Genomic DNA, 25,873 nt, shown 5'->3' with positions numbered 1-25,873 from the left:
CCCTGGTTTCTTGGTTCATTTCAACAAATATGAATTGACCACCTTCTGGGGCCCAGCAGAGCAGCTGGTGGAAATGACTTCATCACCTGCCTTAGGGTAAGGACATTATTGATGCCAAAAAACTAATTTTAAATAATGGAAACATGCCGCCACTGAGGATATTCATGTTCAGAAGGCCCTTCACAAAGAATTTGGAGTGATAATAGGAACACCATCTGTATGTAAAATCTCCAAGAGTGACCACTTCAAACAAGATGACATTCATGAAAGTGTGTGCCCCAATGTGTTCATTTAAAAAAAAAAAAAATTAGCAGTGTCCTGTTTAGAGTCACACCTAACATTTAGGTAAAGAGTTCTTACAAGTGCATATAAATCTACAATTATCTCAAAATATAAAAGTTAAAAATGTTTAATCTTACTGTGATCATAGCTAAGCAGAAATAAGAAGATAGCAAAAATAAACTACCTGAGTTGCTTTTATTATGGAGGAGCAATTTGTCAACTTTTAAGTTTGTGTTTTGGATATGTGGGTGCATTGCTTTCATCTGGAATCATTAATTGACTTGGTTATACACAGGATGAGTTTCAAAGCGGAGACAACGTTGGGATAAGATGAGGTGAGCCCAGTACACAGGCCGGGGCACTAATCGCCTTCCTTTGAGGTGCATCTTCTATTTCTTGACCTCCTTTTATAGAAAAAAAGCAGTTCCTGGTGGAATGATGTGATGTCATCACTGACTCTTGTCAAGGGCTCTGGAATCTGGGGAGCCATTTGGTTCCAAAGACCTGGCTACAGTGAGTGTTCTTCTCACACTGTTCTGAGGCTGTGCTCCGGGTAAGGGTAAAGGGCCTAAATCCTGAGAGAGCCAGGAGGTCTGCTCTGGGTGAGTGTCACTCGTTCCTGTACTAGACTGAGTATGTAAGGCCACCCAGCTCGGCCTTCCTAGAAGGGTGACTGAGGCTCAACTCTCGCTGCCCCTGGCCATTCCTCCCTTGAGCACTGGTCAGACACGAGTCCTAATCCCAAGTCCAAAGTGCTCTAACCTCAGTCAAGGAACAAATCTTACTCAACTCAAGTCTCCATTTCCTCATCTGTAAATCATGTAAGTCATACACCTTACCTCACAGATCATTATAAGGATTGAATGAGGTCATTATTTATGCATTGATCAATATTGGAAGTTCAATAAGCAACCAATAACTGTTAGCTATTTTATTTTGTTGTATTGCCTTTTTTTTTTTTTTTAACAGAGAGAGAGCGATCTCAAGTAGGCAGAGAGGCAGGCAGAGAGAGAGAAAGGGAAACAGACTCCCTGCTAAGCAGAGAGCCCAATTGCAGGGCTCGATCCCAGGACCCTGGGATCATGACCTGAGCTGAAGGCAGAGGTTTAACCCACTGAGCCGTGCAGGCGCCCTTATTATTGCCATTTTAATTATTATTAGGTTTCACCAGGAGCAGGTTAAGCAAATAGAAATGGCCCGGTCAGATCAGGTTGAGTGCCCTCTGTTTTTTTTCCATATGCAGAGAAGACAGGATCCCTCTGGGCTCCACATGAGCTGCCTCAGAGACTGCTCTGAGCCAACAGGACCCAGCAAAGAAGAGTCAGAAGAAAGGGGTATGCATGGAAGGCAAAGCAGGTGTGTGCAGTCGTCTGACTTCTGTCCAGTCTGAATGACTGAGGTCGCTAGAACACCATGGCTCCAATAGTACTTCCCATTCCTCCTCTCTGCTCTCATGTGTTTGGGTCTGCATGGGCAGGGGAAAGGGCTTTCAGGGTGAGACAGGGATGTCACTAGCCTGTGCACGTTTGTGGCGATTAAAGACATCATGACGAGAGAATTTTACCTCTGTCTCTGTAGAGGTATCCTCCTGGCAGAACAATCCATGGAAAGAGGCACAGGAGAGCAGCTTCTCCTGGCAAAGAAAGAGAAATGATAACTCAATCCCTACGCTCATCTATAGACTGGGGCAAAGGGGTGATGGTCACTCTCTTATCCCTCCAGATGTCACATGCAAAATTCTCAAGGGCAGCGGGAAAGGAAGAGCCTAGCATTCCCAGGTGGGTCCTCCTGCCGTGTTGACATGGGGTCCTTCCTCTCTCCCTGCAGCTCCACGGAACAGGAGCCCTCTGGCCTCCGGTTCTGCCTCTTCAGAGGCTGTCCCTGAGCGGAGAGCCAGGAGAATGAGAGGTCGGAAGAGGAGGAGATCGGTGGATGTCACAGCAGGTATGTGTCACAGCAGGTATGTGTCACAGCAGGTATGTGTCTCCGGGTGTGCCTCAGCGTCCCTGTACGAAGCGTCACCTGCTGCTGAGTGACCACTTACCATCTTATCTTCACGAGGCTGAGTCCAGGTCCAGTGATCAGAGCGAGCGGCAAGACAAGGACTCCAGTTCCCAGGTGGGTCACATCCACGCTTACTCAGAATCTTCTGTTTCTGCAGCGGCCCAAGACAGCAGCGTCCCGGCCTCCAACTCCGCCACCTTGGAAGCTGTCTCTGAGCTGAGGTCCTGGAAGAAGAGGGGCCAGGAGAGGACCATCTGGACGGTCAATCATGTTGAGGGAATGAAACTCAGGATGAACAAGAGGAGAAGACCCAGTTACCGTCCTGAAGACCAAGAAGCGTTCTACCGACTTCTGGGTGCGTGCTCTGAGCGGACGGAGCAGTCAGGGTCCTGCGGAGAGTCACATTGGAGGCAGTGGCTCTGGGATCATGCTCAAATCTCCCCGCCTTGGGCTCTGAGCTGTCAGGGGTCTTGGTGGTACCCGACACAGAGGGACCTTAATTCTGCTGGAGAGGCCGACAGGTTTCTCCTCTCTGAGACAAGTTCTTAGCGGGAGTGGGGGAGGCTACAGAGGAGAGTGCTCAATGGTCAAGACACCTCAGAACAAACCAAGGGCTCCGACCTCTGCCCACTGAGATACGTTCACGGATTCCCTCCAATTAAGATTTTGGAGATCAGCGATGAAAAGACAACCTAGATCTCGCTGCCTTTACATTCAAGGTGGGAAGAGACATAAACAAAGCTCTACAGAAATAAGTTGCTCTCAGCCAGTGACAAATGCAGGGCAGTAATGTTTTTTTTCCAAAGGCAACGATGCCTGGAGATGGAGTGTGAGCGAGGAGGGGGAGCTCTGTGAAATGGGGTCCTCAGGGGACGTGTGTCTGAGAAGGTACCATCAGGAGCAGAGGCAGGATTAAGTGTGATAGCCCTGGGGACACTGTGATCATATTGTCCAATGCAGCATTCGTTAGCCACAGGTAGCCATGAAAAGCTTACTTAACTCATTTAAAATTAAATTTAAAAATCCCGTTTCTCAGTCTCACAAGCCATATTTCAAGCATGCAGCCGCCACATCATGGTTAATGGCTACCGTAATGAATGGTACAGATCTAGAACACTTTCATCATCACAGCAAGTTCTATTGCAGAGAGCCAGACTCGGTCCAGGAGGATGAAATAATCCTCAACTCCTCCATCTTCCCTGCTGTGCAAGTGTCATTGTCCTAGGCAAGAAGCGAGGGAGAGACAGCGCCCAGCATTCTCTCAGGACTCCCCTGAAAAATGGAACCTCCAGGGGACAACTCTAATCCCAGACAAGGCTGCTGGGAGCAGGGGGCAGGGGAGGCCGAGAGGTCAGGTCATTATCTGCAGGAAATGAGGGGATCCAGGAGAAAGAGGACAGGACGCCTAGCACCCCCAGGGGCTGTGGACCGAACACCACAAGCTCAGGGCACTCGGTTAATGGGAGGCGGCAGGAAGCTTCACACGGCCGCGGCATGATAAAGTGACAAGGATAGATGCGCTGTCAGAGAGACCCTGGCTGCAGCCAAGCTCTGGCTTGGGGCAAAGGTGTTAAGCATTGAGAGTCAGGTCACATCTCTGTGATCAGTGAATGTATCCCTGCCCATCACGTGGAAGTTGATAATAGCAAAATCCAAGACCCACAGCTGAAACTCACGACAGGCCTCACTGGAAAGAAAAGCCACTGTCACAAATATTAAGACTCACAATCCTCCTGGCGGAAGGGAGGCTGCCTCCACTTCAGGGAGACAAAGGGACTTGGGGGAGGCTTCGGTTTTCCTCCTTCCCTCTGGAATGTCCCATAGCCCTCCGCTCAGTTCTCCCAGAAGGGAGGCTCCAAGGCCCCCCTCACTTCTCCCTTCCTTTGCAGAGGACCCTGTGATCCAGAGCTTCTTGGAAGCTGACATTTTCCTCAAAGTATCTGATAAGGTATCTGCAGCACCAAAATGAGGAGGGGCCATGGGGTCCACACAGTCACCACCTGTGGGGGCAGGAACAGAGAACCAGGGCGGGAGAAGCCCTGGGGGGACCCGCTCTCCGTGTCAGAAGACACACCCCCTGCGGCCTGGCCTGCCTATGGGCATCTTCTCCTGGCTTCCCGTGGGTTCCTCTCCACATGCCACAGGGCCTCAGCACAGCCCGCCCTGAGGGGTTCCCGCCATGGCCGTTGGATGGGGCAGGACCTGCGGCCCGTGTGGGACACTCTCCCCACCTCTACTGACTGTTTGCCTGCCTCCTATGTCCACACAGTACCTGCTTTCCATGGTGGTGGAGTACTTTGGCCGTGTCGGGCTGCCCGGCCACCTCTACAACAGGATCCACTTCTTCCTGGCCCTGTGAGTGCCACCTCGGGGATGCTCAGTTCTGCCCCCAGTCGCCCATCCCACAGCCTCACCACCCCATCAGGATGGGCTTGGCCATGCCTATGCACCTGAGGGTCTCAAGTGGTGGTTCCTCTTGGCCACAGAGCACACAAGGCTCTGTGGGGGGGGGAGGGGAAGGCAATGAGTAAGGTCATGGGGAAGGGGAAGGCTACAAAAGTAGCCAAGAAACATCACTTGTTGCTCAGAGACTGAGTGACCAGAGGGAGAAGCCCCAGGGAAATGGCGAGCAGCCAGAACCTTGGCCTGGGCCACGCACAGCGCGGGCCCTACCGACTGGGTCCCAAGGACGGTCCTGCTGTCCCTCTGGAGTCAGAATCCCCACAGATAGGGCTTCCCAGACCCTCCTTCCTGGACAGACTGCCCTGGGCACTGGGTTCTCCGGTGTGACTTCTGCAGCTTCTCCTGGCCGTGCTGCCTGAGGTCGGCCCTCATTTGGGCCTGACAAGCATCCCCCCTTTCCCCACGGCAGCTACATTGCCTCTGACATGGAGGAGGACAACCCCACATCCAAACGGAGCATCTTCCAGTTCCTGCTGGGCAGGGAGCACTGGCCAGCGCTCTACAAGGAGTTCCTGAAGTTGAAGGTGGAGTTCTTCCATGCAATGGGGCACCGTGCCTGGGTCACCCCGGAATTGTGTGAGGAGGTCTGTTGGGGATGAGGGTGGGCGGCACACCCCAGTGGTGGGGCTGTGCCCTTGCTCCAGGTGCTCATGCTGCTGTTTCCCTTTCAGATCCAGGCCCAGAACCCGCATCACTGGGTCTGGAGTCGGGAGCGCCAGTGCGCCCCTTAGGTCCCCGGGGAACAGAGCGGGGGCTGCAGGTGGTGCAGGTGAGTGCGGGTGCTCTGGGGCTCTTCGGGCAGGAGGTCCCCACCTTCTGTGCCCCTGCAGTCACCTCCTGGGCTGGTGGGCTTGAAGGGGAAGCAGTACAGCATCCCTTTGAGCATATTAGCATCTAAGGGCTCTGAGAACTACCATGATACAGAAAGTAATTACCGGTGTTTATATCAAAACTCTCCAAATGCATTTGACTATGGAATCAAGTATGTAACACCAGATCCCGATTTGCATATCAAAAAAACTTTTTGGGAAAACTCCTGGAAATGCTGATCTAAGTAATGAAAACCTCTGTAGGGTTTTGATCTGAGTTGAAAATTTTAAACAAATAAATGGAAGACACTGAAGTCACCCTTTCTGGAAAGGGGGGTTGTTCCCCTGGTGGCTCTTTGGAGGAAAGAGAGATTAATTCCAACATGTCATCAAAAGTGGAATGTGTTTACCTCCCACATAAAGCAAGCTTAGTAGCTGGGTCCCTGAAGGATGTGTCAGTTTCGTCTTGTCACAGGCAAAAGGAGCTTCTAGGGCTCCTGGTCTCTGCAAAGATCAGGTCGGTGGGCATAAAAGGGCATCAAGCACCTAGAGAACTGTGAGAAAGCACACCGTAGATGCCACAGTTATGAAAGTGGACGCTTGGCCAGCACCACACTCTTTAGAACATGTTTTCTTTTGTTTAAATTTGGTTTTTATTTTTGGGTTTACTTGAAGTTGGGGGTGGGGACCTTTGGTGAAACACAGAAGGCGCTCTTTGCCTGGGGAGATGGCTATACCAGAATAATCTTGTGAACTGAGCCAACCCCCCACCTCTTTGCAGGGTGTGACGGAGCCCATTCTGACCCTAGGAAAAAGAAGGTCAAGTGTGCTCTGTGATAAACCAAGTTTGGGATAAAGTTTAATTCATCCACAGGCTTCTTATTTGAGGACCAACGACTACTATATATGTCAGAATCTCAAATTCCAGAGAAAATTGCATTATTTTCACAATAAAAAAAAAAGAGAGACAAATAGTGGCTACAGGGGCCACTCTTGGATCTGGTCGCTTAGACAAGCACTGAGGGGGGGCAGCTGATTTTGCCTGAGCCCCTTTCCAACATGCACCTGTGGTGGTGCGCTGAGAACTTCCTCACCCGGGAGTCCGCCTCCTGCTCTGATCTCGCTTTCTCTTCTTGTAGCTCCCACCCATCCCCTGCCTCTCCCTGCCCCAACACCAAGCTGCTGCCTCCTTGGCAGGCTCCGGGAGGCACAGAGGGACAGCACTGGGCCTCCAGTTTTCCTCAGACTGCAGGAAGGAGGGTGCGGGGACAGTTAGAACCATGACAGCCTGAATAGCACAATGGCTCCCCAACCTTCCAGTGAGTGTCCGCCTGCAAAGGCCCTGCCCCCTGGTAATCTGGAAGAGTGTGGCAGTAACATGGAGGGGGGGACCAAAGGAGCCAAGAGACCAGAGCAGGAGCCTCTGTGGAAACTTGAGAATAGGCAGAGGGAGAGGGGATGGAAAGTCTGGGAAGAGGCCTGGATCTCTGAGGAGGCGGCCCCTGAAGAAAGAGGCCAAAGAAACAGCTAGAAGATGGTGAGGTGAAGAGAAGGAGACAGGAAGGGGGGAGAAACACATGAGGAGAGAGGATACAGGATGTGGCCAGCCCATTCTAGGCAATCAGCATCTTGGGGACAGTTGTCCTTGGAGGCTTTCCTGACACTCCACTGGAAGAGATGGTGGGGCATTCCAGCCAGGAGACTAGAGGGAGGCCTGGCGCTCACTGATGTGTGCATCTAATGTTGAAACAAGAATGGGAGTCAAGGGGGGAATCCTATGCCATCATAGGCTCTGACATCATTGAAATAACCCAAGTTTCAAAATGAGAGGAGAAGGGAGAGAAGAAAGGAGGCTGTCATGAACGGATGCCTGGGGACAGGTGGGGAGGTCCCAGGGTGCTACTGAGGCCAGAAACAAGGCAGTGGAAGCTGAGGTTAAAAAAAAAGGCGAAGTGACTGGAAGAGTCCTATGTGGATATTAGTGTTAAATGTATGCACAAGAATACAAGACATCCTGAATGCCAAATAAACGAATATGACAAATTTTAAGAGAAAAAAAAAATCAAAGTTACACGGTAAATATAAGAAATATAGTAGAAATATAATACAGAAACAATAAAAAAAAAGAGATTCAACTGAGATCAGTCATATTACTTGTATGAACAAATCTGAACTCACTACTAAAAGACTTCCAGGTAGATTCACAAAGCAAAACCCAGTTCTGTCAGATTATCCTTAGATCATGCCGAGGTGCTAACAATGGGATGAGGGTGTGGGGTGCACCATGCAAACACCCTCCAATAAGAATAGGGCTTGTGATCTTGATACCAAGGGAAGGAACATTCAGATGCAAAACCCTTCAGAGATGTGGAAGAACACTGGGGATGGGGTTGGGGGGCAGGATCTGGGGGTAGGTGCCCAGTATTCCAGGCAATTCCACAAGCCTGGGCTGGTCCACCACCTCTCCATGTGCTCAGTGATGCTCCTAGATTTTAAAGCACTCTTGACAGACAGATGGATAGATGGGTGGATGGATATACAGATGTAAAGACATGTATAACTATTCTAGATAGGAAGTCTCATTACTGGGCAATAATTGCCGTTACCAGACAGACACTGTCTAGCTCTTCATCACTTTTTTCCCATAGAAATGCAGGATTTGCCACAAAACTGCTTAGACTACAAGGTGTCCAGGAACCTCACAGTCAAGCAGAGACAGAATATGCAGTCTTATAAAAAGCTGACTCCCTTCAGGAAGCAATACAGTTGGTGTTCAACCCCGGCTATCCCATGAGGGCTTAGCATTTTCTTCCTGAGTCCTCTGGAACATTGCAATTGCAAATAATCATAGCTCTTACTATCGGTGACACCTAGTCCTTGCAGCCCCAGATGGCCAAGGGATAAACAGGCTAAGAGGTGGTTTCTCTCCTCACTCATGCATCTAGTGACTCAGTCCTGGGAAATCTGGCACTATACGGGGCCAACCCACACCGTTCAAGTTACTCAGCTGATGAAAGACCATGCATTCTTCCTTTAGTCAGGGAGTCCTCTCAGGGTGTTAGGGAGAAACCCAAGGCCACTCAAGGCGGGGAGGTCACTGTGGCCTGAGTTTGGTCCCATTCAGATGAGTTAGTGTACGAGTTGCAAGACTGTCATAAAATCTTGGTATTAGAGCACACCTGAGGGTGTGATCATGGGAAAGGAAAGTGAACAGCACTGGGGGCTCAAGAGATAGCCAAGGGGCTGGAAATTCTATGAGCAAAACCAGGGGATACCGAGTGGTGTGAGTGGCTTTTATGGGACTTGGGGATGGGGCTGGTTTCACACCTGGGTCATTATGTCCCACCTAGCAGCACAGGGTTTTCTCAGGGACCCAAGCAGAAAGGGTGTTGATGAAGGAAAAGTAGATGGAAATGTTTAGGGAACAGAAGCCTGAGAAGGCCCTGCAAAACTCATCTGGGGGCGGGGGGACACCTGCCACAGCTGGTGGTGGCTGCAGCCAGGTTTGCACAATCTGCCCTCCTGCCCACCTGTGACCCATGAAGCCTTGGCTACCTCTTCCACCTCCAGGCCTCACATGGGCATCTCTCACTGGCTCCTCCCAGTGGCACACACTTACCTGGCCCCGCACAGAAAACAGCTGGAGGCTGAGCAGCAAGAGGAGGAGGTGGTGAAGATGCTGAGTTGACATCCTGTCCAGGCAGAGGGCACAGTGAGATGACCGAATGAAAATTAACTAGAGGAGAGAGGGAGTTCGGAGCAAGAGGACACCAAGATGACAAGATAGCACCCACACGGCCCTCTGGGGTTTTGCAGAAATTTCAAGTAGGGGTTGGTGCTCATCTCATCTAGATCTTACCAGGCAGAGACGCTGCAGCTAGGGATACTAATTACGACGATTTGCTAATGATTCTTCCTTCAATTGTTGAAGAGCTATATACGTTGACCCACACTTCAGCTGATGAGATTATCTTCTTAATCTCTGGAATGGTGCACAGTAAGCAAACAAAAGCCTTGACTGAATGAAAAATACACACGAATATGAACACAAGACAAATGAAAGAACATGGGCAGCACTAACTAGCTTCCAAACACTGTCCCTGTGATAAGTCCTCCCACTGACGTGATCATGATCTAGCACGTCGGGGTTCTGGAAGTCCATGGACTACAGCTTCCCAAGGCAGCGTACCTGAATGTAAGACCGGAGATGGATCCATTAACCACAGAGACAGGGAAACAGATTTCACACCTAAGTATTGGAGTAAAAGCAGTGGAAATTATGAATGTGCATTTTTTAATAGATTTTCACTGATTTTATTGAACCTGGTATAAATTTTTTTCTAAATTTCCTATTTCATGTTATAATGTGCCACAATAGGAAGAAATATTTTCAGCTAAAAGAGATGTTTTAAATTAAGATGGTGGTTATATGACCCAGAAAGCAGCACACAGGACTAATTTAATTCCAAGAAAGTACACAAAGGTCTTTGTTTTTCTAAAGATGCACAGAGAAGGGAAGGGTCCACAAACTCTGTCTGGTGCAACATCCTTCCAATTTATGTTAATCTGCCTCTTTCTCAGCATCTACTGCACTAAGAGAGGGAATACTGAACCAGATTTGGGGGTTTGAAACAGTATGTTCTGAAAGCCCAGGCCTGTTAGGGGTTGTGACAGGAGCAGTGCGGCCTTGGGCCAACCTGCCACCTCCCTCCCTGAGCCTCAGGAGTCTCAGCTATAGAAAGAGGGGCAGAGAGATCTTCCACTGCTGACCTTTTATGCAGCTGCTTAAAGACAGACAGTCCTGCCATCTGGGCAACGCTTACTCCCATGCCAGCCTCCCTTTCATTCAAGGACAGAACATGGAGCAAAGCAAGAGGATGGCCCACAGGCAAGTTCATCCTCACCCACAAGCCAGAATTAAGGATACGGTTTTAAGGGCTTTTCTTTCAATTTAGCAAAAAAGACTTTCCCACGGCTTGTGACTGATGAGAAGCAAGCAACGTATTTCAGAGTCAGGGAAACCTGGCTGGCCCCGGGAAGCAGGAAAAGCCAGTCACATGGTTATCTGCAGGGTGACTGCTATGTGCTGACAGAGGCCTCCAGCCTGGGGGTACCCTCTTAGGAGCGGCAGCTCCAACCTCCCCTCTGCTTCCTTCTATTGCTGGTTGAACACTGCAGATACTGGGGGTACAAAGGTGACCAAATCCCACCCCTCCCCCATAGCAGAACTGGAGAGATCTTTATACAACTTGGCATTTTCTACAAAATGTGGTATGAGGATGGAGGAACCCAGACGACAAGGCCCCAGCCCTATATGCAAAAGGCATATTAGTTCATCTATGTGCTACCAACTAAGTCTTCCTGGTTTGGATCTCAAATTGCTCCATGGCCTTCCAGCTTCGCTCAGCTACCAGCATCCTCTCCTGACTTTGGCCTACTCCTGTCTTCAGATCGGGCTTTGACATAGCTTTCCTCGGAATCCATGTCACACACACAGTCCACAAATCCACTCCTCTGGCAATTCCTGCCTTGGATCCACATGCTCTGGCTTCTACTCGGAATCCTGGCTCCCAAACTCTGGCCTGTGCCCAGCAGGCACACTGACCTCCCACCAATGGGTCTGTCTGCTGATCGAGCTGAGAGATGAGAGGCCACTGCCACTTCCTTGCTTCCACTGGGCTGTAAGATGATCTCTGAGCTGGGAATCACCATAAGCTAAGTTGGCTGGTTTTTAGACAAAGGGTAAAAAAGTGGCCTTACTGAAGATCAGGCAGCACTGAGGGGAGCTCTGTAAGGCTTAACCCAACAGACGCTCCTGCTAGGGTCTGGCGTCCATGCATCAGAGCTACCCACAAGTTCAGGCCTTCACCTCTTCATAGGACATCGTACTCAAGGGAGGGACACCGATATCAGCCCTCCCTTGGGGTGTGTGTGCAACTATTATTTAATTATGCCCATCTATGGAAGCATGTGTAGCTGTGTAAGTAAAAAAGATGAATGTGGGGTAAGTTAGGAACCAAAGTGCCATTAAGTAACCAGTACTCACCAGCGGCTGTTCTCCTCCCCTTCATGGACACATGGAGGAGGAGTCACACGATGTGGATGGATCTACTTCCTGCCAACAGGCTGTGACTGGAAGTGACACGTGCCACTTCTGGGCCAAAACCCTTAGGAGTCAGACGCACTTCTCCTGTTCTTCCCTTGTCTTAACTTTGGAGTCAGACGCACTTTTCCTGCTCTTCCCTTGTCTTAACTTTGAGGAGGCCGAAATATTCTAGATGGTGAGAACTACTTTCCAAATCTTTTCAGAACCCATAAATAGCAAGAATTCATTTCTTTGATGATCCTAGCAAGTCTGCTCAGAAGACTGCCCAGAATACCCTCTTTGCTCTGTTACCTAAACACTGGGTCCAAACTACAAAGAAAATGCTGTGTCCAGACCATCTGCAATCTTGTATTCTGCTCTTTCTTTTAGAAAGCCTGATTATTGCTTTTGTTGACAACATTCTAATGACTGTTCTCCCTCATATATGAGAATACATAATGTGCAAGTAACAGTCTCTCAAGTCATCATTCAGAGAAAGGAATACAAATCATAAACAACTGAGACTGAAAATAGCAAAAGTTGCCCAGATACTGAGTTCTTAAAATCTTGATTCAAATGGAATTTCTGTAACCTTTTTTTTTTTTTTTAAATTATATAAAAAACTAGCTAAGTGTGAAAGGGAAGCACATTTCATCCTCCCAGGCAGCCGTGTCTTACCTATGCAGTAATGCCGGAGCAAGTCCCTGGAGCAAGCATGCAGACGGAGTACTGAGTCTAGAGAGAACCCTTCACCACTACAGGTGTGCCCCCACCCCACAGAAGCAAATGCCACATGGGTTTTTGCCAGAATCTCAATGGAAACATTTGTTTGCTTTGATTTTTACACTGAGAGCTAAACAGCACAATTCAGGATGTGGCAATGTGAAATCACTGAATGGATCATGCCGTTTCTACCAATCCAGTTGGCCATTCGGGAAGCACAGGGCACATGTCAGGCACCAGACAGCACGGTGTTTTCTTCCTCCTCTTCAGGAAACCTGAAGCTGCAGGCCTCTCTTTCGGAATATCTTTCATCATTACCTACTCTACAAACTCTCCATACAGATGTACATTCTCTAAATCTTGGGTGGGAATGGACCATCATTTATTTTTAAATGCAATTTCTAAAGACCTCTTTTAGTAGAAATTGCACATTTTCTCTATTTAGAACAGGCTTCACATTGACCCATTCCTTATTAGGGTATAAACATCCTCTTGTTGAAGGTGACTGCTCATACTATGAGGATGCCTAGCACTGTCACAGAAAGTACACACCAACTTTAGACCCAAACACTGCGACATTTCAGAAGATGCTAAAAAGCCATTTTCTTGCTGCAGAGAATAAAACTTGATGACACAGCTTCTTTAAAAACCTTGCAAATTTAAACATAGTCACTTCATCTGAATCACCCTAGCTGAAGACTTAAAAAATGAATATCCACCCCAGCCCCCACGGCTCTAATCTCTGAGATCCCAAACTAAAATAATCAAGAGTTTTGAAAACAAACCAAAAAACTTTATTTACAAAAGTAAATTTTAACTCACTTTTATATATCATATAATGTTAATGCTGACAGCAACAGAGCCTCTGGAATATTTAAAACACTTAGATTTTAAAATACATTGAGGTTTGTGCAGCTCATTCCCCACTAGTTATATTATAAAACTTATAAATGTTTCTTTAGCTTTGTTGTTTGGTCATGTTTTTGTGCAGAAGTCACGCTTCAGGGTAGGTTTGCCACCAGACATGATCACATAACCATTGGCTGTGGATTTCCAAGAAGCAAAGGAGCCAATCTTAGCAAAGCCCGCACTGGCATTTTCAGCTGTTTAAATTTGAAGAGGAGTTCAGCAAAGCTTGTGCTCCCTAAAGAAATGGAAATGGAGGGAAAGTCAAACTTCTATATAAATTCAGATGTACACCCCTTTCAAGGAAGCTTCAGAAACATAATCACAATTAAAGCTACATTCTTCCCTTTGAAAACAATTCCCCAAAGGGAATATTTAAATAATGAATTTCCCGAATGCACTGTAAAATATAATTTGATATAAAAATGTCAAATGTATCCTATTCTGTACTTCAAAAAGTAACCTGTAACTACATCTGAAACTGTTAATATTTACATATTACTGAAATATAATTAATAAATGTGCCTGTCTACTTTCAACTACCATAATTTATATATTCTAATACGTATCTTAAAAAAAGAATAAAAGCTTAAAATGAGTAACACAGAAATTAATCTAATGCCTCAATCTCCAAGAAACAAAGGTTCTCAACTGTGATCCCACAGAGATTCCAACATAATTCATGTGGAGTGGAGCCTGGGCATCTGGAGGCCTGAAGGCTGCCTGGTGATTCTGATGAGCAGCCAAGGTCAAGAAACACTGCTCTAAAGGAAGTAGGAGGTGTATAACCTGAAAATCCTATTAAGCATCATCTTCCTTTTTGCCTCCATCCTACCACATATAATGGTAAACCATTCCCTCTCTCCTAGCTCCAATATATATGTGAATATGGTCCCTGTGACTCTAGGCCACAGGAAGCATCCTAGCAGACATGCAGACACCAGAGGCATGTTCATGATCATGGGACCTCATGAAGATGAACAGAAAAGTCTCACAATGTGATCATGTGGCTCTCTGATTAAGGCACGACTAACACAAGAGAGAGATCTGCTACAAGATTATGAGGGAGGCAACTACGACTCCTATTTCCTTTCACTGACTGGTCTCTGCCAGTCAGCTGAATTAAATATTCAATAAACCTCAAGGGAAATTTAGACAAATTTCTTATCTAATTGTTATTATTATTTTTAAGATATTTTATTTATTTATTTGACAGAGATCACAAGTAGGCAGAGAGGCAGGCAGAGAGAGAGGGGAAGCAGGCTCCCCACTGAGCAGAGAGCCGGAGGTGGGGCTCGATCCCAAGACCCTGGGACCACGACCTGAGCTGAAGGCAGAGGCTTCAACCCACTGAGCCACCCAGGGGCCCCTCTTACCTAATTGTTATTATATGGTGTTCCCCAGACCTTACTAAAACCCAAGCACAGAGAATAAAAACATCCAGGAAGATATGAAACAACTCCAATATACTAATACATTGTGGAATGTAACAGACCATTTACATTCAATGCGATACTGAAATGGTTAGGTTTAAACACATCGTCTTGCTCTTTGCTTTCTATTTGTTCCATCTGTGCTCTGTTCCTCACTGTCCTCTTTTAAAAGGATTACTTTTTATGATATTTTTACAATTCCACTGTAGCCCCTTTGTTGAAGTAAGTTCTGATTCTGTTTTCTTACTTTAGTAATTGCTTTATGACTTCCAATATACACATTTAAATGATCAAAGATTACCTTTGATCTCACCCAAGATGTCACCAAAGTGAGATTATTCTACTTCACATACTAGCACAAAGGCCTTCCTTCCCATAGTACTTCCATTTCTCCCTTCCCAGTCTTTGAGCTACTATTGTCCTATTTTTCACTTTTCATGTTTTATCAACTCCGTAACATACTGCTGCCATTTTTATTCTGTCACTGGTCTTTAAAAAAGTGTTTTTTAAGAGAAATAAACCTTGCATAAATAAACCCATACCATTACCATTTCCAGTGTTCTGCAATCCTTTGTGTAACCCCCCCCATCTCCATCTCATATTATTTTCCCTCTGCCCAAAGGACTTAATTGACAACATTTCCAGTAGGGTGGGTCTGCTGGTGACGAATTCTGTCAGCTTCTGTGTTTCTGGAATTATTTCATGGTCATTTGTTTTGAAAGATATTTTTGCTGGGTATAAAACTCTAACAAGACATTTTATTTTCCTCTGGGTCCTTTACTCCACTGATCACTTAAATTGCTTCCTATGAGAAATACACAGTCACTCTTATTTTTATCTCTGTAACATGTCTTTTTCCTCTAGCTGCTTTTAAGACTTTTTTACCATCAGTTTTGGGCAATCTGGTTATGATTGCCTTAATATAACTTCATTCATGTTTCTCATGCTTGGGATTCACTGAAATTCTTGAATCTGTGGATTTACAGTTTTCACCAAATCTGGAAAAATTTCCAGGCATTATTTCTTCAAATATTTTTTTCTGTTGCACCTCTTCCTCCCTCAATTTCTCTCTTCTTCAGGGACTCCAATCACATGTGAATTAGGTGTTTTAAGTTCCACAACTCACTTCATTTATGCTCTGTTCCTCTTTTTTCCTTCTTTCACTTTTGCATCTAATTTTGGACAGTTTCTATTGCTATGTCATCAAGCTTGCTAATTTCTTATTATGGCATGTCTAATTTGCCCATTAATCCCATTCAGTGTACTCTTCATCTCAAACATCACATTCTACATCTCAAAAAGTTCAATTACAGTCTTTTTATATCTTGTATGTCTCTTATTATCCTGCTTAGTGTTCACTCTAAGTGGATGTCCATTCTCCATTTTAAAAATTTTTAGCCCCAGTCTCTTCAAACATTGCTTCTATCTCATATTCTCTCTCCTCTTATTCTGGGATCTCAACTATGTGCATGTTTGACTTTTTCACCATATTCTACCATGTTTTCTGTATTTTCAACCCATCTTCTGTGTTTAATTTGCTTACTTTCTACACACCTGCCTTCTGGTTCATTTATCTGCTGTGTCTGATACACCACTTAATCCATACACTGAATTCTTAATTTCAGTTATATTTTTCAGTCCTAGAATTTCCATTTAACTCTTTCTTATTGATTCCAGATTTCTGGTGACATGCTCTATATTTTCATCTATTTTCTTGGTAATATTAGTTGTAGTTATTGTAAGACCCAATCCAGTAACTTTTATCTAGGTCACATATAAGCCAACTTCTGTTACCTTCTTTTCTTGTTATGTCTTATAATTTTTGATTCAAAAGTGGATACTGTGTATTAAAAAGTATAAAGGTTCAGGATATATTTTGTTCCTCCTAAGAAGGTTATGGTTTCTTCTGTAAGGCAGGCAGAATGCAGATTTCTGTTCTACTTGAGGCTAACTTTAGGTCTTCTCGGTTTCACTTTTTACCTTTACTCTTGGGGCTTGGTCCTGCTGTGGTAATGGCTGGGATGCTTATCAGAGCCACTTCACACCTGAGCAGCCCTGGAACACTACCCTTTGTCTCCTTGGCACTATGCTGTTGCTGAAATCTTTGCTCACATTTTTAGTCTCCTGGCTTCTGCTAGATTTCTTGAAGTCTTATCCTGTGCATGTAAGATTTGGTACAGGTCTCAAGGAAAGAGTACTTCCAGGTTTTTGTGTTATTATTCCTATTATTCCCTCCTACCAGGGATTTAGCTCAAGTTCTAGATTCTCAGGCAATTGTTAACCTAACCTCTGGCTACTCTGCCCAGTAGCACCACTGCCTTTTGCTGGGACTCTACTTGTGCTACGAACTGGCAAATTCCTTTGGAAGAAAGCTTGAGTAAATATGGAGTTTCCTCATTATGCTTCCCTTCTCATGGGGACTGTGACCCCTCAATCAAGTCTGGCCAGCATAGTTGCTACCAATTCCTTTACATAGCTGTTTTATGTAATTTGTCAAACTTTTGTATTTATTTTTGAGGGAAGGTCACTCCAATATAAGCAATTCTATCACGGCTATAACTGGAAGTCTCTAGAAAGTACATTCTTATCCAAGGTTTTCAAAACAGCAATAAACTAGTAATGTCATTAAATTTTAAATGATTAAATAGAGCAATCTTTGCTCTTCTTAAAAAACAATTTTTGAGGGGCACCTGAGTGGCTCAGTGGGTTAAAGCCTCTGTCTTCGGCTCAGGTCATGATCCCAGGGTCCTGGGATCAAGCCCCGCATCGGGCTCTCTGCTCAACGGGGAGCCTGCTTCCCTTCCTCTCTCTCTGCCTGCCTCTCTGCCTACTTGTGATCTCTGTCTGTCAAATAAATAAATAAATAAATAAAGCTTTAAAAAAAAAATATTTGAATCCTCAACTAGTAAGCACAAATTTGAAAGTGATAATAATAAGGGTGCTTAGAATTAATTCTATTTTAGGATTCACGTTACTGGGCAAGCTCCATATCTAATTACATATTCTGAAAAATACAGTGAGGTGTTAATATTTTAAACTCTGTATTATAAGAAACATTCAAATTCATATAAAATCCTGGTACCTGGTCATTTTAAAGCTTTATAATATTAGAAATTAAGATTATGTGATTAAAAAGAAACATCCAGGGGCGCCTGGGTGGCTCAGTGGGTTAAATAAAGGCTAGCCCCACCTCATGCTTTCTGCTCAGCAGGGAGCCTGCTTCCCCCTCTCTCTCTGCCTACTCGTGATCTCTGCCAAATAAATAGAATCTTAAAAAAAAAAAAAAAACCCAAACTAAAAACTGAAAAAATGAAGAAAATTAAAAATAACTTTAATAAAAATTATGAAAGAAAAATAACATAATCATTTAATTTATTAGTATACACTGGTGTTTGGGGCTCTCTGAAGAAGAACCCATCCTTTTCTGAATGAAATAAAAGTTTATGCATGTATAAAGTTCAGATAGTCTGTTCAGAAAAAGTTCTCAATAGTAACACCCAAACATGAAGACCAAAACCTAACTAGACAAAATAACTCACTAGAAAGGCTTCCTCCCAAGAAACTTTAAAAATAAATGAGTCAATAATACAGGTACCGAGAGGATTTAGATCTGCAATTACCTTCTAGTCCTATAGACGGCAGGTGCCATGGAGCTGGTACCGAGTGGTAGACGAGGAAACACGCCAGCATGCTCAGCTGAGATTCCTCAAAGGGCTGCCCACTGAGGTAGGCATGCACACACCCATCACCCCCAGCTGTGAGAGAAACACAAATGGAACTGAAGCAAATTGTTTTCTCATCTAGAACTCCTTAAGCACTGACCATACACCAGATAGGTACTATGCTGGGAACTAGGGCTACAGCAGTAAGCAAGACAGAGTGCCTATCACCACAGAGTGTCAAGTGTTGTAAGGGACAGAGACATTATACAAATAACGACACAAACAAATGCATAATTAGAAATTGTGATGAGTGCTATAAAGGAGTGGTGGTCACTGAGTTTTCCTCTCCAGACACCCACTTTAAGCCCCTTCTTCCCTGCAGTATACAACATTTGAGGGGACTGACTTCAGGTCCAGAACTGGATCCTGATTACTATTAGCCAGACTTTCTCAAACTTTAAGGCACATTAGAATCATCTGAGAAAGCTGATTAAAACAGATGAGTGGGCCCACATCCCCAAAGTTTTTTAGATGGGGTCAGAAAAATTACATTTCAAACAAGTTCTCAGGTGATGCTACTGTTGCTCCAGAGATCACACTTTGAAATCCACTGGTCCAGGACAATCAAGGCAATCCCATTCTCAACACAATGACTGGTTCAGGAACTGGAAGACCTAAGCTATTCAGTAAGAGACAATCTCTGCCACAGGGACTGACTGAAGAATGTGTATGAGTTCCAATTCAAGCCAGAGACATGAGATGTTTGATAACACATATGCTAGAGATTTCTGAGAAAGAAATTTCCTCATTATTATGACAAAGCTCCTAGAAGCAACTCTATTCTTCTATGCAAAATGCTGAGCTTGAGGAAAGGAACAGCCAATTTATTACCACAAGAAAAAGAACTCTGAAAATAAAGCCATGGCACAGCGTATAAATAATGGAACCTCAGAGAAATGGAGCTCAAGGCACTAAAATAAGATGATCCTTAGACCACCTTACCTATTCCAACAATGTAAGCTTATATGTGTCCTTATTGTTTAAGCCAGGTTCAGTTAGGCCCTCTAGTACTTGTATACAAAGGCTTTTTGATACATAAAAAGTTGGGCGAGGGGAAGAAGAAAGGGGGCAGGGAGAAAGAAATAAAAATGGCAGGAAAGTTGCCTGAAGTAGTGTTGTCTTAGAAGGCCAATGAGAAAGGGGGCACTTAAACTGAGGCTATAAGAATGAATATAAGTTGAGTAGGCAGAGAATGAAAGAAAAAGGTTGTAGGGAGGGAAAGCCGCATATTTAACAGTCCCAAGAGATAAGGAAAAAGAAAAATTACAACTGATACAAAAAAAAAAAAAAAAAAACAAAAAACCTACAAACAATCATTAGACTACTATGGACAACTACACACCAACAAATGAGACCACCTAGAAGAAATAGATAAAGTCAAAGTCCTAGAGACATATGTCTGAGACAAAACATGAAGAAATAGAAAATCTGAATAGACTGATTACCAGTAACAAGACTGAACTGGTAATCTAAAACCTTCCAATAAGCAAAGTCCAGGACCAGATAGCTTCACTGGTGAATTCTAGCAAACATTCAAAGAAAATTCAACACATATCGACCTTTCTCAAATTCTTCCCAAAAATTGGGAGAAGAGAATGCTTCCAAACTCATCTACAAGGCCAGCATTAGTCTAACACCAAAACTAGACGAGGACACACATAAAGAAAATTACACACCAATATCCCTAGTGAACACAGATGTTAAACTCAACAAAATATTAGCAAACTGAATTAAAAAAATACATCAAAAGGGGTCCCCACCATACCTCTGACCACAGTTTCAAAAGACCTCACCAAAATGCTATCTCAAATGGAACATACCATGGAAACCATGATGTGCATGTTCCACAAGTGTGCTGGGGATAAAGGCTACTTAACAAAGGAGGATCTACGAGTACTCACAGAAAAGCAGTTCCCTGGATTTTTGGAAAATCAAAAAGGCCCTCTGGCTGTGGACAAAATAATGAAGGACCTGAACCTAGACCTGGACCTAGACCAGTGCCGAGATGGCAAAGTAGACTTTCATAGCTTCTTTTCACTAACTGCTGGGCTTACCACCGCATGCAATGAGTATTTTGTAGTATATGTGACATGGAAGAGAAAGAAGTAGGAATCATTCAGGAACACTCCTGCCGATGAGAGTTCTCCCAAAGGAACTCTTAAGTAGTCCCTTAAGGAATCTGCCCCATAGCTTCCCCCTGTATAAAGGATTGCATGAACAGGCCAGGATCCTCAGAAAATGTACAAGTAAAATCCAACCATTTGATAAGCAGAGAAAGAAAAGTCAGTGAAAGCTAGATAAACTTTTGATTTTTATATTGCATGCATCCTCTTGCCCTCAATAAATTCTTTTTTAATTCCTCAAAACAGTAACAACAAAAAACCACAATACTTTAAAAGGATCACACACACCACTACCAAGTGGGATTTATTCCAGGAATGCAAAGATGGTTCAACATCTGCAAATCAAAGTGATGCAGCACAATAACAAAACCAAGGATAATTAAGCAATTATTAATAAATTAAGAGGAAATCATTATTTCCTTATTCCAAATGTAGAATATTCTCATTTATTCCGATTTTCTGTAACTTCAAAACTGTTCATTTTTAAAACATTTTAAACATCACATCTAAAGATAATAAACTACTACTTCTTCTTTTTTTTTTTTTTTAATTTGACAGACAGAGATCACAAGTAGGCAGAGAGGCAGGCAGAGAGAGAGGGGGAAGCAGGCTCCCCGCTGAGCAGAGCCCCCAATGCGGGGCCTGATCCCAGGACCCCGGGATCACGACCCAAGCCGAAGGCAGAGGCTTCAACCCACTGAGCCACCCAGGTGCCCCCTTTATATTTTTTTTTGAATATTTTATTTATTTATTTGACAAAGAGAGATCACAAGTAGGCAGAGAGAGGGGGAAGCAGGCTCCCCAATGAGCAGAGAGCCCGATATGGGGCTCGATCCCAGGACCCTGGGATCATGACCTGAGCCGAAGGCAGAGGCTTTAACCCACTGAGCTACCCAGGTGCCCCAGATAGTAAACTACTTCTAATTAAAAAAAGGATAAAAATCACATGAGAGCAGCTTTGAGTTAGAGGTATGTGTGTTATACCCCATATAAGAGTGCTATGTGGGGCTGTTCAACACAAATGTAACAATGTATTTTTGTGAATGAGAGCTGGTATGTCAAATGCATCCTCTAGAAAAATAATTAGTGTAATAGTCTTCAGATTTGTTTTCTAAAGTTGATACTGTGGGTTATTTTTGTGAACAGCCTGATGTTTGGGACGCTTTTTTCTCAAATAAACAAGTCCTTATTAAACCAGGAGTTTGGAGAAAAAAAAAAAAAAAAAAATCACATGATCATCTAAATAGATACAGAAAAGGAATTTAATAAAATTCAACATCTATTTATGATAAAAACACTCAACAAAGTGGATATAGAAGAAATGCACCTCAACATATAAAGGCCATATATGACAAAGCTGTAGTTAACATCATATTCAACTACGAAAAGCTAACAGCTTTTCTTCTAAGAACAAGAACAAGACAAGGATGCCCACTCTTGTCACTTTTATTCAACATAGTAGTGGAAGTCCTAGCCACAGTAATTAGGCAAGATAAACAAACAAAAGGCATCCCAACTAGAAAGGAAGATTTCAAACTATACTACTAAGCTATAAGAACCAAACAGTCGGTATCAGCATAAATGCACCACATCCATGGAACAGATAGAGAGCCCAGAAATAAACACACACATATAAGGTTAATTAATTTACAACAAAGGAGTCAAGATTATACAGTGGGGAAAGGATAGTCTCTTTAATAAATGGGGATGGGGAAACTGGACAGCTATATGCATCTTACACTATACACAAAAAATAACCCAAAACTAATGACCTGACTGTGAGACCTGAAGCCATAAAACTCCGAGAAGGAAACAGAGGTAGTAAGATCCCTGACCTCATTCTTTGGTGCTGAATTTTTGGAACTGACTCCAAAAACAAAGGCAACAAAAGCAGAATTAAACAAGTGGGACTACATTAAAAGCTCTGCACAGCAAAGGAAACCATCAACAAAATGAAAAGGCAACCTGGTAAATTTAAAAAAAAAAAAAATCTGCAAATCACATATCTAATAAGGGGTTAATACCCAAAATATATTTTAAAAAACTCAAACAACTCAACAGAAAAAAAAAAAAAGATTCAATTAAAACATGTGCAGGGAGAGGCACCTGGGTGGCTCAGCTGGTTAAGCATCCAACTCTTGATTTCAGCTCAGGTCATGACCTCAGGGTCATGAGACTTAGCCCCATTTGGGGCTCCACACTCAGCAGGAAGTCTGAGATTCTCTCTCTTCCTCTTCCTCTGACCGTCCCCCTCCTCACATGTGCCCTCTCTGTCTAAAATAAACAAATAAACCTTTTTAAAAAATGTGCGGGGAGGGGCACCTGGGTTGCTTAGTTGGCTAAGCATCTGCCTTTGGCTCAGGTCATGATCTCTGGGTCCTGGGATCAAGCCCCGCATCGGGCTCCCTGCTCTGCAGGCAGGCTGCTTCTCCCTCTGCCTGCTCTTCCCCCTCGTGTGCTCTCTCTCTCCCTGTCAAATGATTAAAAAATCTTTTAAAAAAATGTGCAGGGAATCCAAATAGACTTTTTTTTTTTTTCCAAAGAAAACATGAAGATGGCCAACAGACTCAGGAAAGATGTTCAACATCAGTAATTATCAGAGAAATGCAAATCAAAACCACAATGAGCTATCACCTCATAGTTGTTGGAATGGCTATCATCAAAAGGCAGGAAATAAGTATTGGAAAGAATGTGGAGAAAGGGAACTGTTGGTGGGAAAGCAAACTGGTACAGTTGCTAAGAAAAACAGTATGGAGGTTCCTCAAAAACTTAAAAATAGATCTACCGTATATGATCCAGCAATTCCACTGCTGGGTATTAATCAGCAGTGGAATTGCTGGATCATATATGGTAGAAAGAAAAAAAACACTACACCAAAAAGATATTTACTTAGTTGCAGCATTATTTACCATAGCCAAAATCTGGAACAACCTAAGTGTCCATCAATGGATGAATACATAAAGAAGTGGTTATAGGTACATAATGGAATACTACTCTGCCTTATAAATGAATGAAATCTTGCCACTTGCAATAACATGGATAGGCCTTGAGGGTATTATGCTGACATAAGTTAGACAGAGAAAGACAAATACCATATGATTTTGTGTATATGTGGAACCTAGAAAACAAAACTCATAGATAGAAAGAAGAGAGTGATGGTTGTCACAAGGGAAGAGGCTAGAGGTGGATAAAAAGAGTGAAGGGAGTCAGATGTATGGTGAAGGATGGTAACTAACTAGACTTACTATCATGATCACTTTGTGTATATGTAAGTATCAAATTATGTTATACACCTGAAACTAATATAAATGCATTATACTGAAACTGATGCAATCAATTTTACCTCAATTTAAAAGTGATGGTTCTTCACTGAAAAATAAATGCAAATTTTGGTAATCACAATGGCAAGTCAAATTTGGTAAAGAGCAATGTTGTAAACTACCAAATGCCCTAACAAGCAGTAAGAAAAACAGTAACTCAGAGCACTGTTTTAGAGACTGCTCCACTTACTGCCGAAGTTCATTACTGATATGAAATGTGCAAATCAGAGACTCTGCAAAGGTTAAGGACATACTTCTTATCAACAGCAAAGGTCTGCCATAGATGATCATGCTGAACTGAATACAAACAAAATATCAAAACCCATGTATTAACTTGTATATTTCCCAAAAAATGAGATTTTTTAAAAAACATTTTAAAACTACATAATCTTTTGAATTGTAAGAGAAAATGACAGAACAATGTAGTTGTTAATCAAACACGAGGAGTTTGAAATTGCTGTTTTTCATGTATACTCTTCATAATCTGGTTTACTCTTTTTTTTCCCCCAGAAATTTATTCCCTATATTACAGTAGATAGTTTTTACCTAAATTATATTCAAATGCAGATTCTACTGGCTACTAACAGCTTTAAAACATCAAGAATAATTACTACTGCTATTATTAAGGTTAGTATTTACCCCAAACAGGTTGCTGTCAGGTATGTACCAGAAGTTATTTGAAGGAACTGAAGAGAATAAAAAGATCAAGATGTTGACTAAAAATCAATTTCAAACATATATCACACATTAGACAGGTTTCCAAAAATCAAAAGGCCCTCATTTGCTTCCACTATTCCCCTGCAATTGTAAGTCTATACTTCTAAGCCACAGTCACATGATGTCCCAGGTTCCCACTGACTGACTCAAAGAGCTGGTAAAACAAACCTTCATTCTAAGCACACATCCAGTTTTCAGTGTACACAGGGCGGAAGGGAAGGGAAGGGAAGAAAACAGCCTGTTGACTTCATAGCTAGGTGACAGGCCACACCCCTAAGAAACAGCAGAGAGAGACACTGGAAAGGAAACAGGATCTGATGCTAGAAAAGATAAAACAAGTTCTTAAGTATCATGTGGTATTTAAAATGTATAAATAGGGGCACGTGGGTGGCTCAGTGGGTTAAAGCCTCTGCCTTCAGCTCAGATCATGATCTCAGGGTTGTGGGATCGAGCCCCGCATCGGGCTCTCTGCTCAGCAGGGAGCCTGCTTCCCCTTCTCTCTCTGCCTACCTCTCTGCCTACTTGTGATCTCTGTCAAATAAATAAATAAACTTTAAAAATAAAATAAAATGTATAAATATACATACAAAATATGTGTACGTATATACATTCTCGTAATGTATTAAGCAGAGTTAAATATATTTTTTAAAGAAGTTGAAGTAAATAAGCAGAGTCCAATTCACCTAACTGAGAACATTACATCTAAAGCCATTCTAGCTTATATTCAGGTTTATCTTGGTTAACAATGAAAGAAAATGTTACAACTGAAAAGCCCGAGTTCCCATATCTTAAAAGCAACAGGAACTCTGAAAAACAGTATGGGGGTTCCTCAAAAGGTCAAAAATAGAACTGCCCTACAACCCAGCAATTGCACTACTTGGTATTTAACCAAAGGATACAAATATATTGATTTGAAGGGGCACCTGCACCCCAGTGCAGCAATGTCCACAATAGCCAAATATAAAGAGCCCAGACATCCATCAACAGAAGAATGGATAAAGATGTCACACACACACAGAGAGAGAGAGAGAGAGAGAATATTACTTGGCCATTAAAAAGAATGAAATCTTGCCATTTGCAATGACGTAGTAGAACTAGAGGGTATTATACTAAGTGAAATGAGTCAGAGAAAGACAAGTACCAAATGATTTCATTCGTATGCAGAATTTAAGAAACAGATGAACATATGGGAAGGAAAGGAAAAATAAAAAAAGATGAAAATAATGAGACAAACCATAAGAGACACTTAACTCTAGGAAACAAACTGAGGGTTGCTGGAGGGGAGG

The 25,873-nt window shown here is 43.5% G+C and overlaps 3 protein-coding genes across 14 annotated transcripts in view; 2 read left to right on the top strand and 1 right to left on the bottom strand.

The window, feature by feature from the left end:
* The first annotated feature begins 807 nt into the window (after nt 1-807).
* On the top strand, nt 808-6,545 carry LOC116596560 (putative speedy protein E7). 4 transcript variants are annotated; one of them, XM_032353792.1, is made up of 9 exons: nt 808-835; nt 1,526-1,638; nt 2,110-2,226; nt 2,444-2,641; nt 4,176-4,234; nt 4,556-4,641; nt 5,159-5,333; nt 5,421-5,518; nt 6,340-6,545. In XM_032353792.1, the coding sequence occupies exons 2-8, from the start codon at nt 1,623-1,625 to the stop codon at nt 5,478-5,480; spliced, it is 711 nt and encodes a 236-aa protein (XP_032209683.1). In that variant the 5' UTR covers nt 808-835; nt 1,526-1,622; the 3' UTR covers nt 5,481-5,518; nt 6,340-6,545. The 4 variants fall into 4 exon arrangements, with proteins under 4 accessions (XP_032209683.1, XP_032209682.1, XP_032209684.1 ...); XM_032353791.1 differs by having other exon boundaries at nt 809-1,103; XM_032353793.1 differs by having other exon boundaries at nt 813-884; nt 5,159-5,273.
* Nucleotides 6,546-13,159: 6,614 nt separating this feature from the next.
* Nucleotides 13,160-25,873, bottom strand: part of ANAPC1 (anaphase promoting complex subunit 1) — a 101,880-nt gene continuing 89,166 nt past the window's right edge. For 7 of the 9 annotated variants that reach the window (XM_032352771.1, XM_032352767.1, XM_032352769.1 and 4 more), the window contains 2 exons: nt 18,326-18,460; nt 13,160-13,510 (listed from right to left, as the gene is read on the bottom strand). In XM_032352771.1, the coding sequence (XP_032208662.1) occupies nt 13,395-13,510; nt 18,326-18,460 (251 nt within the window). In that variant the 3' untranslated portion in view covers nt 13,160-13,394. Of the gene's footprint in view, nt 13,511-18,325; nt 18,461-23,631; nt 24,168-24,509; nt 24,557-25,873 lie in introns of those variants that run through there. The other 2 variants (XR_004287913.1, XM_032352775.1) reach the window with 2 other exon arrangements.
* Nucleotides 20,225-20,536, top strand: LOC116595920 (protein S100-A10-like). Its single transcript, XM_032352776.1, has one exon. It carries the CDS (start codon nt 20,225-20,227, stop codon nt 20,534-20,536), a length of 312 nt encoding a protein of 103 aa, XP_032208667.1.

This window comes from Mustela erminea, chromosome 7 (assembly GCF_009829155.1).
Source record: "Mustela erminea isolate mMusErm1 chromosome 7, mMusErm1.Pri, whole genome shotgun sequence".
Lineage (NCBI taxonomy): Eukaryota > Metazoa > Chordata > Mammalia > Carnivora > Mustelidae > Mustela > Mustela erminea.
This window is presented reverse-complemented; position numbering and strand designations above follow the sequence as displayed.